We start from the raw sequence: 12,915 nt of genomic DNA on the forward strand, positions 1-12,915 counted from the left end.
GATTCTGAGTAATTCTTTTGTTGCATTAAATTGTAGCTGCAACCAATAGAGAGTTATTAGTCTTTAAATGATATTCATAGCTTGGGATTATTTAACGTGGTCTCACCGTATTCTTAGTTCCAAATTGAAAAATATCAAGAGTGATCGATATGTATTACACATGAATAAAATTAAAAGAAAAATGCATTTTTCTTTTGAAGTCGTAGGTTTTAAGCTAACTGGGCATAGAAATTAGTTGAGAGTAGAGATTTTCTTTTTTTTTCAAAATTATTTATTCATCAAAAAAGTTACAATAATTGTTTGACAATGACTCTCAAACAAGGCTACAGCCTTGAGCCTGTGTCTTGAGGGGACTTTAGTTTGAATTTTTGGGGATGACTTTAGTCTTAATTTTGTTACTCGGAAATAAGTAAATAATTTTTTTATGAAGATACCGTGATTAATCAATTTTTAACGTTTATTGCTAAATGTTTTAAACCCTTAGAGGTAATTGACCGCTAGAGCCTTGACCCTCATGCCCTAAAGGACCATGATACCTGCACCATCTATAGTCCGGTTAGTAGAGCAGTACTTGATTAAGACTATAAATATGTCGCAGGATCGTAATAATATTTTTATTTACCACTTAACGACTACTGTGCTTTCAATGGAAATTTCTCAACTTAGCTAGAAACTATTTACTAATCTGAGACCTAGCTATACCTTATCTCGTTAGGGGATAGTATTCCTGAGGTTGAATATTTAGGTTTATTTATGAAATTGTATATTACTTAAAATGTATTTAATTTTATTTGATGTAAATCGGAATTTATACTTTAATTAATTAATAATGAAAACATTTTTTTTTCTTCACGTTTTCACCCGCGTCCTAATGGGAACTACTGCCAGTACCGAGATAAAATATAGCTATATTACTCGGGAAGAGTGTAGCTACCCAACAGTGAAAGAATGTTTCAAAACAGTTCAGCAGTTTCAGAGCCTTTAAGGTCCAACAAAATTCCTCTTTATTATATTGGCGTAGAAGTATAGATAGGACGTACTCTGTTATTATGGTTATTTTTATATTATTAACTAGCTGTTGCCCGCAACTTCGTCTGCGTGGGTAATATAGAATAGTCAAAATACTACTTATCCCGTAGGTGCATTCTTTCACGTGACAGTATAATTAGGATTAGCACTTAGCAGTCGCATAGATTCAATGATCAAGGTTGTGTTGTGGATGTGACCATTTATCTAAACAAAAGAAGTAAAGTTTGTGACGTTGTGAATATCTCTGGATCCAGTCAGCCAATTTGGAAAATTATAACGTATGGTGCGTAAATAATTTTCACAGGAAACAGTTATAATCTATGTCTATATGCTTTGAGTCTGACAAAGCTGTCATTTGTACATTTTCTGCAGCTGCTGCGACTAATCAGAAGCCAGAAAGTCTGTCAGTCTTACCATGGATATCGTCTTGTGTAGTTGACTGGATTGAAGGTAGCTAGATAGGTAGTCGCTCCAAGCAAAATATTGGTACTCAAACAGATTCGGTGGCTGGAAGCCAACACCAACATAGTTGGGGAATAGCTGGATGGATGATAAAATGAGTCATCATCATCAGCAGGCGCATAGGGTAGGATAGTTTCACTACTGGGGAGAAACACTTGTATGACGGGGATTTTCTGTGCACTTACTCACTATGGTAAGGCTGACTCCACATTAGGCGTGCGCGATCCTCGGGCGTGTGAGTAGCGCGGGCGTCGCGAGCGCGCTGCGTGAACGTCGCGTTTTGCTGCCCTACGGCATGTGCACGCGAGCACGCGGCGCTCGAGTTGGGTTCTTATCCCTTCGCCCGCTATCCCCGCCGCCCGCTAAACGCCTTAGCAGTTAAACGTCAAGGAGAGCGGCACGTGCGCGTCGCGAGCGCGCTATAGGTAAATTCCGCAGGGCAGCAAAACGCGACGCACGCGCGGCGCCCGCGCTACTCACACGCCCGAGTTCGTACTTGAAACCTGCAGTTTTGCCAAGATTTTCAAAATGTACGCTTGCAATTTGTCATTTCTTGGTGGAGCCAGCAAATCGAAAGAAACATAAGTGTTGTATACTGTGCGTCACTACCGCACACACCGGGAAAATTTCGCTCTTGCGGAAGACGTTTATATACCATATTTTGTGTCACACAGGACGACAGTATCCACCGAAACACTTTCAAAGATCTGATGAACGAACAAATCAGACCTGACTTGGTCACCTGGGGCCAATCAGAGCTCTATGAAGCGATCATATGCTTTGGCTCCTACTGTTATTGCGGTTTCTGAAAATTTATTCACCTCATTCAACGATGAATGTAATTCTGATGGTACTATTAAGAACACTTGCTTAGCGCAGAAGCTGACGTTGGCAGGTCGACTCTTTTGACTTCTCGAATAGGATACCATTGGTTTTTGTACAATGCACACCTGCAATGCATGCTGGATTAGGATAGGTGTATCCTATCCTGTGTGTGGATAGGATTTGCAACAGTAAGCATGTCTCTGGTATGCGACGCGCAATGTGTTGGTTTTCAGACGCTTTTACGTGTGTATGGTATTAAATCGAGAAAGCTCCCATTTCTTATCTGCACTTTGTATCTGGGCTTGTTCTTAAAGCTACAGAATCCTACATTACCTACCTACCTCACGCTTAGCAGCGCTTGCGAGAGACAGATCCTCATTTCTTCTAGGATTAAGTTTACATATTTTGCATCAGAAAAAATAATTAAGGTCTACTTAATACTACTCACTCAAAGTAATTTGTTTTAAGGCCACCACATTAGTGGAAGATAAGCTAAACTATGTTTATGAAAAAATCCTGATATGAACTCCATCTGTAACTTTAAATGATAATTAATTGTTATACTAAAGTCATCATTTTTGACATAATGTTCAAAAATTTATTTGGATGGCACCGTTTTAAATTTGGCTGAGAACTATTAATTTTCCTTTCATCAAGGTAATAATTATAATTGGATTTTGATGTGGCACGGCAAACTGACAAACACTATTGAAATGTCTATCGAAAAATTACACTACGTGTTAAAATATGGTGAATTACGGGAAATACACAACTCCATCTGTTGAAATAATAATCCTCTATAAAGAATGTATGGTAATTAGTTGTCATTTACCACCTCGCTCCTTTGTCAAATTTTATGTATTTTATTTAACACAGATTACCACAGATGGAGCTACTTTAACCTTGGCTAAACAAAATTTTCATTTTTTTTTTCTTCCGAAGTTACTTATGAAGGTGTGATTTTCTGTGTAAAGATTAATAGGCCGATCAACTAATATAAGTACAACATTCAAATGTGCAGTTTTGACAAACAGATTGCGTGTCGTAATATTTTACATCTTGAATTCACAAAATTAATCATATCTTTTGATAGAGTGAATCGATTTCGATGAAACAAAAACTAAGTAATACCTCAAGTTACGTAGAATTTTTGTATATAAGCATTGTCTGCGTTGAATTCGTAGATTTTACGTGAATCCCGAACGAACAAACAGATAAACAGATAAACAGACAAACAGACAAACAGACAAACAGACAAAAATGACAAAAATGATGGAAATGGGTTCTGTTAGTTATCCTTTAACATGCTGGCTATTTTTTTTGTCAATTTCTTCAATGTACAAAAATTACTTTTCTACGGATTTATTATATGTATAGATTTAAATAATCTACGGTCTTTCCGAAATGCAAAAGATACCAGCAGAAGACAATTATATTGATAAGAAGATGGCCATAAGTATGTAAACAATGTACGCACTATAAAAATAATGTCTATAGGTACGATAAAAGTAAGTATACCTATAGCAACAAAATGAGTACTTAAGATAAGTTAACATTACATTATTATAAATACTAATTAAAATGTGATATAAACTTAAGTTTGTTACGTATACTTAGAAGTATAATTTTGAATAGGTACATACTTAATTTTGATCAGGTACTTAATAAATATATTTCTTATCCATATATAACTATATGTAACACAGGTTTCATTTTACTTCTAATTCAATCCAGGAGAATCTTTTCTTATTATAATCCTGGGAGACCTATATGATGTTACTGAATGGCAAGTAATTTATAACCAATATTACATCCATATAAAATTGTACCTAAATCAGTCCAGACATTACAACAGTGGAAGCATGAGATACAAACTGTAATTTGGTTCTTGGCTGAAATAAAATATCTATGAGTCCTTTAAACTTTTATATATCAAGTAAGTGGAACCGAATGATGAAATTGTTATACAGGCAGTGTATTAATAAATTATTGTGTAAAACGAATATATATCAAAAACTTCGGGATACCCTATCATCATGAAAATAAGTGCACAAATGATAAAGCTGAGGTATTGGCAGTATTTAAACGTTCGTCGTTGTGTGTCGTGAACCAGTTGTGTAATATCACCAGAGAAGCAAGATGGCGCGTCTTTCTGTCACTTTGGCTCTGTTGTTCCTCGCCTGCGCGTGCGCAAGTCCAGGTATTCATGTACTTATTTTTATTCTTGTTTATTTACCTTGTAAGAAGAATTAAATGTAGTGATTTGTTGTGTTAGACCATTGCAAATAATATTTTTATTTAGTACTTTATGATATTTTTTTAACTTTAATCAGTGACTTCAATGAAAATTAATACGATATTTAAGTCAGACATTTTTATTGAAACTTTGAGTAGTTCTAACAACCCCTTTTTTTTATTTCCAGTGCCTGGGAAGATCATTTTAGCCAAGAACAGCTCAATAGGATCTGGTTTCGGAATTGGTGCTTTGGGTGGTCGTGCCCAATTGGACAGTGATATGGCTGCGAAGGCTGGAGTACCTCTTGAAGCTGAAGCACCCATTCCTGGAGAAGCAGGTAAGCATCAGCTTCTTCCTATATTTTAGACCGAACGAACTATCGAGTAGAGAATTCTTCTCGCATTTTTCCCAAGGGAAAAAAAATCTCGTCTGTTTAAATTAGGATTTGTTAGGGATACTAAGCCAAAATACTAACTCAAAACAACTCACGAAACCAATATACTAGTATTATCAAGCTTATAAGTTAAATAAATAAACTATTAGACAGATTGGAAGAAAACATTTCAGTGTTAGATAGCCCATTTATCGAGGAAAGATGACCTCCCATTCGGGTGCCTGGAGTACTTAGTTTCCATGGGACGTGGTTGAAACTGGTGGAAGCTAGTTATCAGATATAAGGGACCAAGACTTTGAAGAGTCTCTCATATTCAAATAAATAATAACATTGTAATGTCTACTTCCAGGTGAGACAGATATAGCGCTGGTAGAGAACGTGAACACTGGAAGTGCTTTCTCTGCGGCTGGTGGAAGAGCCACCGGAGTCTCGAAGAACAACCAGGACGCCCCTCAACAACCCTTCCCTATTAATAATAATATGTTTGCACCTTTCGGTCATTAAGTGATAACATCTTGATCTATGTGTAGACTGAATTCAACTGTCTTTCAGTATTTTTTTAATAATGAATAAATATCGGAATTTATATGTTGTGTTTTGTTTTTCTGAATATCTTATACCGGGTAGTCGCAGTAGCAGAAATTCTTGGGTAGTCATCATGTAAGCCGAAAGACATTCACGGCTGGACAAAGGCATTACTCTTACTCTAAGTAGTACAGTGACCCTAATTAAAGGTATATCACAAGCACTGCCTCGTTGGTCTAGCTGTCGCAAGTGCAGCTGCTGAGCACGAGGTCTCGGGTCGATCCCTCTCCGGTCGTATCGGATTACCGTCCCATCGGGCTATGAACTTAAGGAATAGTGAGTGCACCTGTCTGCGCAAATGCTCGTGCCGTACCTAGTTGGCTAATCTCCTTACATGAGAACAGCCGCCGTAGCCGATAATCGGCTAGGAGGACATCATCATCATCATCACATCACAAACAAATAATGAAATATTGGAGTCAGTATATTGAGTAAGTAAAGCTGATATCATACAGCTATAGATATAGAAAAAGTTTAATACTGCTCTAATAAGAGCCTATTCTGTAACTCAGGCGAAGCAGCCGGCAAAGAACTAGTATTGGAAGTACAAAAAGACTTGAGCAAGGAGGTAAATGACCGCGCAGACCTTGAATCTGAACTTATAGGCCCTAGCAGGGACAAACCTTCATCAATAATCCAGTATAAGATGGAGTACTCTTAGTGCCGGGGAGGTAGGTTATTGAGATCATAAATAAACCACAAAGTCTGGCAACCGCTATGATACTTTTTTCTCCAACGAGTAAAGGATGCAGCTGCAGATATATATGTGCTTACTATAAGAATTATATACTTAACTCCTGCAGTGGAAAATGTCCATAAATACATTTTTTTAAAGCTTGAATCAGATACTGCAAAAATCCGATCGTTGGAGATTCAAATAAAAAAATTGCTGACTCACAAATACTGAATGTCCTGGGATTGATAGTGCATGTAAAAGAAACAGTGTCCATACTTTATTGGAAATGCTTTTGCTGAGGAATGAGACAACACTTAGGTATCATTTCCCGAGCCTGTGACCATTCTTTAGCGTCCAGTTGACGAATAACCCTTTGCTCGATCTTCAGCAGAAATCTCTAGATCTCCCTTCATCTTTAGAGGAAAAATCTTGCATCTTTTTAGTACTAAAATACCTAGTTTTGACTAAGATTACAGCTCAAGTTTATACTTAAGTAGGTAACGATTAATTGTTATCAATTTCATAACATTGCGTTGGCAGAAATAAAAAATATTTTCTTATATTGTGTAATATGTCATACCTATAGTATACACATAGATATTGACGAGTAATAGTAAAATAGCGGTAGGTATAAGTTATCGGCACGAATCTTGAGCTCTGACCTACATCTGCGCAGAAGTGATTTATTAGCAAAGAACCAATCCCGAGTGACGGCTATGACGCGCTGCACTGCGGGCCAATCACCGCTTTAGCCCGCCCCCGCACCTCACTTCATACCACAAAAGGGACCCAATAAATTACTTCTGCGCAGGTGAAGGTCAGAGCTCAAGATTCGTGCCGATAACTATACTACAACTGAAAATTACACACATGGCCAAATATTTTTTTAGCGGGAGCCATATTAGTTCCTTCGTCTACATTAATATTCAGTTCACTTTTAAAAAATATTGGATATGTGTATTCTTAACATCCAAAGTAATAACTTCCAAGTATCTGAAGTAAATAGATTTTTCATATTATGAGAGTTATTTGTTTAATAAGGTATCGACAAAAGTAAAGTTGAACAGTAGTTTTCTTAAATCAATTCTGTATACAACAATTTTCCCGTTATTAGAAAACAGTTTTTCCTTGTTTTAGGAAAAAGGACTTTTATGTTGTCGGTGAACTTGGGATTTAGACAGCTCTATCATTTTACAATCTAATGTTATTAGCTATTTAGGTGGCATTGATTGATTTTCCAACATAATTTATAAGGAAGGTAAGTTATAACGATTAACATGTTTTGAATTCCCTGATATTACCTTTAGCCAACCTGCATACTGCGGACCAAACAGTCGGCCCACAGTGGGCCACAAAGATTTTTATTTTTTTAAGAAATTTGAGTTCATCATCATTCAATCATTTTCCTGATACCGATCAAATACCTGATCTTTGTTACGTGCGTTCTCCCATTCATCTTAATCCATACATTACTAGCAAACCTGGCGAACTCCGTTTTGCCACCAGATAGCTTCGTTTTATGTTACATTTTGTTTGATGATTAAAAGATAAAAGTTTTTTTTTTGTTTTATATTTGAGATTTTTCTTTGCCTTTCCAACAAATGCAAAACCGTGGAAATCGGCTCGTGCGTTCTCTGACTCAGGAAGGAAAACCCGACTTATTTTTATATAGTAGATACTACGAGACCCGACGAAACTGTCGGCCAACTAAAATGTCCCCAGTTTGCGGGAGATTTTATAATTACTGCGTACATGTAGGATAATAATTACATGTGTCGTTTAACATTCTTACGTCTAAACAGGTTTGGATATACATATTACGTAATGTAAGTACGCAAGTACTGTTATAAACAAATGAATAAATAAATGTAAATAAAAATCTAGGTATATACTTAGCTGCTGGATTTTCCAAAGTGAAGAAGATATATAACAATACAATTTGTTGATAATAATGACCAGGCCACAAGTAATCAGAATAATAAAAGTAATGTATGTTACGATAAAATAAGACCTGTCAACTCAAAATTGTAGGTATGTATCTCTATGTCAATTTAAGAAACTCGTATGTTTCGAAAAAGTATTTCAAGAAGTCGAAGTGCACTGAAATTATTTAATAAGTTTGGAAACGAGATAAGAATCTCAGTAGAGGAAGTGAAGCATATTTGGAATACCAGTTTGTTTTTTGAAAATAAATTGAAGGAGAAACGGGATAGCTCAATAAAAAATACATTAAATTATTGTCAAAATATTAAACTTTAAAAATGAGAACAATCAAATATAAAAAATACCAGATATATTATCAAACTAAAAAAACTCCAAAAACGTGATTTGACCTAGGGTGCAGATAATTTGGAATATAGTATTCTAAATTATATTCATTTTTTTTTCTTTGAAAATTGCTAACACCTTTTCTTAGAAACTAATAGAATTCTAATATTTTTATAGTCATTGGCTCTTTACAAAAAAGAAACTTTCCCAAAAAAATAAAACCGACTCCCAAAAAAACTGAAAAGCAAAAAAAAACACGGTATTCCAAATTAACAACACACCAACCTAACTTAAAATTGCATGTCAAATTTTTAATTCTAGAAATATTCACAAAATCATAGTAATATCTTAAACTAACAAGGTTACTCCGCAATTAAAATAATTACAATAATGATTTAGAGTATTACAGCAAATGATTACCACTGATTGCATTCTTACCGAAAAAGTTTTCAAATCAGGCGTCTCGTTCGCTGGGGGCTGGTAGCCGAAATGTCAAGATGGCGTCCTGTTTTTAATGCTGTATGGCTTTGTGTATCGTTTGACGTTATGTTTACGGAATAAAAACTCGGATGGCGTTTATATATATTTAGATATCGAAGTATTCCAAGTTACCTGCAGTATTCCAAATATGCTGCAGTTCCTCTAGATTCAAGGAATCCAAAAAGCTTGACTGAACTGAAAACCTATCCGATGATAAATACGAAACCTATGTTTGGCCACAGGGTTTCGGCTACTACTTCGAGCCGCTATGATGAAGGCTAAACCCAGTTACAATCGAAGATTGGATACTAGCTTCCACTTAGAATGACATGACATTGTGTCATTGATATTTTTTTAAGGAATAAATAAAAAAAATCTTAATTCGGAAACTCTTGTGGTAAAGGTCCTTTACCTTTAAAAATGAACGGCTATGTTATTGCACCCTTATGTCCGAAGAGATGTGCAGGTATAGGTATTTTTAGCTCACCAACGGGTATTTTTACCAAAAAAAAAATTGCTGTCCCTAAGTCATCACTCCGGCATTATTAATAAAGGTTCGATGAATCACAATTTATCATTTTTATGTTTTTTTTTAATTATTGGGATATAAAATACTAATGACAAAGTGTTGCTATGGTTTCATGAATGCTTCCCGTACCCGAATAAAATATACTTCCAGGGATACTGTAGCTCCCCATAATTGAAAGAATTTTAAACCAGTTCAGTAGACTCAGAGCTTTTATCCAAATCTTTGTTTCAAAAACTGTATCCTCCAAATATGCCTCAATTCGGCTGAACCGTTTAAACTGAAAATTAGTGAGGCAGCTTAGATACGGGAACAGGACATAGGAGAATATAGTTTTTGTCACTATAGGGCTACGGGAAGCAATACTTAATCTCGGGCAGCCAGTGAAGCTAGAACTAGTACAGATTAAGTCAGTTTAAAGTATTATATAAAAGTCTAGATATTTATAGAACTACTATCAAAAGCTTCGGGATGTCCGTTTATCATGAAAAATAATAACAAGAAAGTGCAGCGGAATGATAAAGCTGCGGTATTGGCGGTATTTAAACGTTCGTCGTTGTGTATCGTGAACCAGTTGTGTAATATCACCAGAGAAGCAAGATGGCGCGTCTTTCTGTCACTTTGGCTCTGTTGTTCCTCGCCTGCGTGTGCGCAAGTCCAGGTATTTAACGTGTTTTTTTTTATGTTTATAGTAAACCCAATTTAGTTTGTAAATTATACGCATAAAGTTCTTCAAAAAATCTGTGATCCCATAAATTCTGCCAGGAAAGAAATAGACAACCCAAGCTTTGCATATTCTTTGTACTGCATACTGTCGATTGGTAGTTCTATTCGTTAAAATCTAAATTTTTTGGCCAGGAATTTTAAGCCAACCCATTATATTATTCAATAAATTAAGTCATTGTGCAAGGGACATTTGCCGACCCATGTAAAATGAACTATATACCGCTGTAAATAGCAATCCGTAGTTTGATTGATGGTCTGTGGCAGCATTATCGAGCAGACATCGATGGTAGAACCACCAGCATATGGTATTAAACTTACCGCCATAATGGTTTTTTGTTGTGTGTTGCAATCTCAAGTGTATATTTTTGTATTTTACAGCCAAATTAAATTAATTGGATTGACTGTTTATTATAGTTTTCACCAGTTTTTAGTATGGTGCAAGTACAAAGAGTGGGCCGGGGCTCCATAGGTACATTTTGAAACATCTCCTTTAATGTAAAATACTTTTCATCTAATAAACAGTTGGCCGAAGCTCGTTTCTTATCGTAGCCTGTAGTATAAGTGGAGTTGGTTTATTTTCGAATAAAACTTGTGCAATCAACTTCAGGTCAGTGGTAACAGTTTTATAGGAAAATCATACTTATTACTATTAAGTTAAGGTGCATGACAGTTACCACTGATGTGCAGTCTACCGTACCTTTCTTATAAGTATAACTTCTGATATTGTATTTCTTTCTAAAAATTCCAGCCAGGAAGAAGCTAACGTTAATGAAGGACACGAACATTGGGAACGCGTTCGCTATCGGTGGCGGCGCGTCCGGCGGCATCGTGGAGGGCAACCGAGTGGTGGGGGCGCGAGAGAACCCCACCACTAAACCCCCAGAAAATAACGAAGAAGGTATGTTGATATACCACCAAGGAACAAGTTATAAGTCAGCATCATTGTCAGTTTCCTGAATTTTCATGTAAAATCACAGGAGGCAGTTTATATTGTTGGTGAATGAGCCTTATAATTATCAAAATAGCCTGGCCTGGCGTTTCCCCTATATTGTGGTCGGTTTCCAATTCTGACCTGCTCGCCGCATAGGAATCAGACTTTCTGACTTTTGAAAGGGGCCCTCCCTTTATGTAAATTTTACGTGAAAAGGTGCTAAAAACTAGCCTACTTTCAATAAACGTTTTTGACTTTGACTTGACTAGCAGTAACGATTTCCCAAGATATTTAAAGATTATGTACGAAACTTAAGTACCTATGTAACATATAGGTATGTGAAATACTAAATATTATTAAGTACCAAATCTAATTGGGCAGATCTTACTTCTTTATTATGATTACTTTAGTGTTATTAGTAAAATAAGACTAAAATCATCCTCCGAGCCTTTTTCCCAAACTATGTTGGGGTCGGCTTCCAGTCTAACCGGATGTAGCTGAGTACCAGTGCTTTAAAATAAGACTAAAATAAATGTATAAAATTAAGATAAAAAATATGTCACGGGGTCATGGATAGTAATCAAAATCAAATGCCTAACGTAATAAAACGTAAATAAAGTACTTACATATGTACATTGATAACACTTGAGTGCCGCGTAGGTATAAGTGTTTCTACTGATCTACTTTGTAGCCCGTGGACTCTCGCCATCGTTCGCATGTTTATTCGCAAACAAAAGTCCTTAAAACTTAGCGTTCCCGACACTGTAGACTAAACCTGTTGACCCGATGATTAGCAAATTTTTTTAGCGGCTTAATACCTGATCTTTGTAATGTTCTTACTACCATTCATCTTCATACTGGTTTATGAGCCCACACATACTATGGTTCGTCTAGAAGATTGCAGTGTACTCTTGTGGTTATCTACTAACTGTTTAACATGTTATTTTTCACCGTTTCAGTGTCTGAAGTGGCGTTAGTGAACAAAGTGAACACCGGTGCTTCCTGGGCCATGTTCGGCAGTGTCACAGCATCAGTCGTCAGGAACAACACATTCGCTGACAGAATTCCTTTCACGTAAGGAGAAAGAAAGTATTCTACGACACCCTACCGAACTATACATTAAGACTTTCTGAATACTTGTAAAAAAAAGAAAAGTTTTACAACGTACGGAGTTGATGACTCTTCAAACAATGCATTTACTAATTTTAATGCTTAGATAATATTAAGAACAACCTATATACTTAATGTAAAATTAAAGAAAAATAAACCATATTTATTAAAAGTATATTCTTTTACTAATTCATTTTCCTATGTAGGTACCAATTCCATTTGAGCATTTTATATTCTAAGCTCAAAATCAACATCATCTCCCGAGCCTTTTCCCAACTATCTTGGGGTCGCTCGGCTTCCAGCTAATCTTAGCTCAAAATATCGGTAAAAATGAAAAAGGAGGCAACAAAGAGAAATTGAAATTGTGTCTCGTGCCCTCTATGTTTTGAAGGAACTGTTGAAAATAATGAAATCCATGAAGTTATTAAGCATCTTTCTCACAATATTACAGAGGGCGTCGCATTACACAAACTATAGTTCGCACGCATTTCGCTAGATGGCGTTGTCCCTGGTTATTATTTAGCGCCTTGTTAGGCTCCAAGTCGTCACCCATGGTATCTAGAAAAGGCTTAGCTAAGTATTGCCGAGTAACACAACTCGCACTGGAGAATCCAAGATTCTAATGTAATACAGTGACTTATTATCACAATACTTACTCTCACCAACT

At 36.2% G+C, this 12,915-nt stretch overlaps 1 protein-coding gene across 3 annotated transcripts; it reads left to right on the plus strand.

The window, feature by feature from the left end:
- The first annotated feature begins 4,359 nt into the window (after positions 1-4,359).
- LOC110377533 (uncharacterized) lies at positions 4,360-12,423 on the plus strand. Of its 3 annotated transcripts, none has more exons than XM_021336464.3 (3): positions 4,360-4,516; positions 4,740-4,889; positions 5,296-5,532. In XM_021336464.3, exons 1-3 carry the CDS (start codon positions 4,456-4,458, stop codon positions 5,448-5,450), a joined length of 366 nt encoding a protein of 121 aa, XP_021192139.2. In that variant the 5' UTR covers positions 4,360-4,455; the 3' UTR covers positions 5,451-5,532. The 3 variants fall into 3 exon arrangements, with proteins under 3 accessions (XP_021192139.2, XP_049692654.1, XP_021192140.2); XM_049836697.2 differs by lacking the exons at positions 4,740-4,889; positions 5,296-5,532 and adding exons at positions 10,956-11,105; positions 12,098-12,423 and having other exon boundaries at positions 4,395-4,516; XM_021336465.3 differs by lacking the exons at positions 4,360-4,516; positions 4,740-4,889; positions 5,296-5,532 and adding exons at positions 9,983-10,142; positions 10,956-11,105; positions 12,098-12,423.
- Positions 12,424-12,915: the final 492 nt, after the last annotated feature.

This window comes from Helicoverpa armigera, chromosome 3 (genome assembly GCF_030705265.1).
Source record: "Helicoverpa armigera isolate CAAS_96S chromosome 3, ASM3070526v1, whole genome shotgun sequence".
In the NCBI taxonomy this organism is placed as follows: Eukaryota; Metazoa; Arthropoda; class Insecta; order Lepidoptera; family Noctuidae; genus Helicoverpa; species Helicoverpa armigera.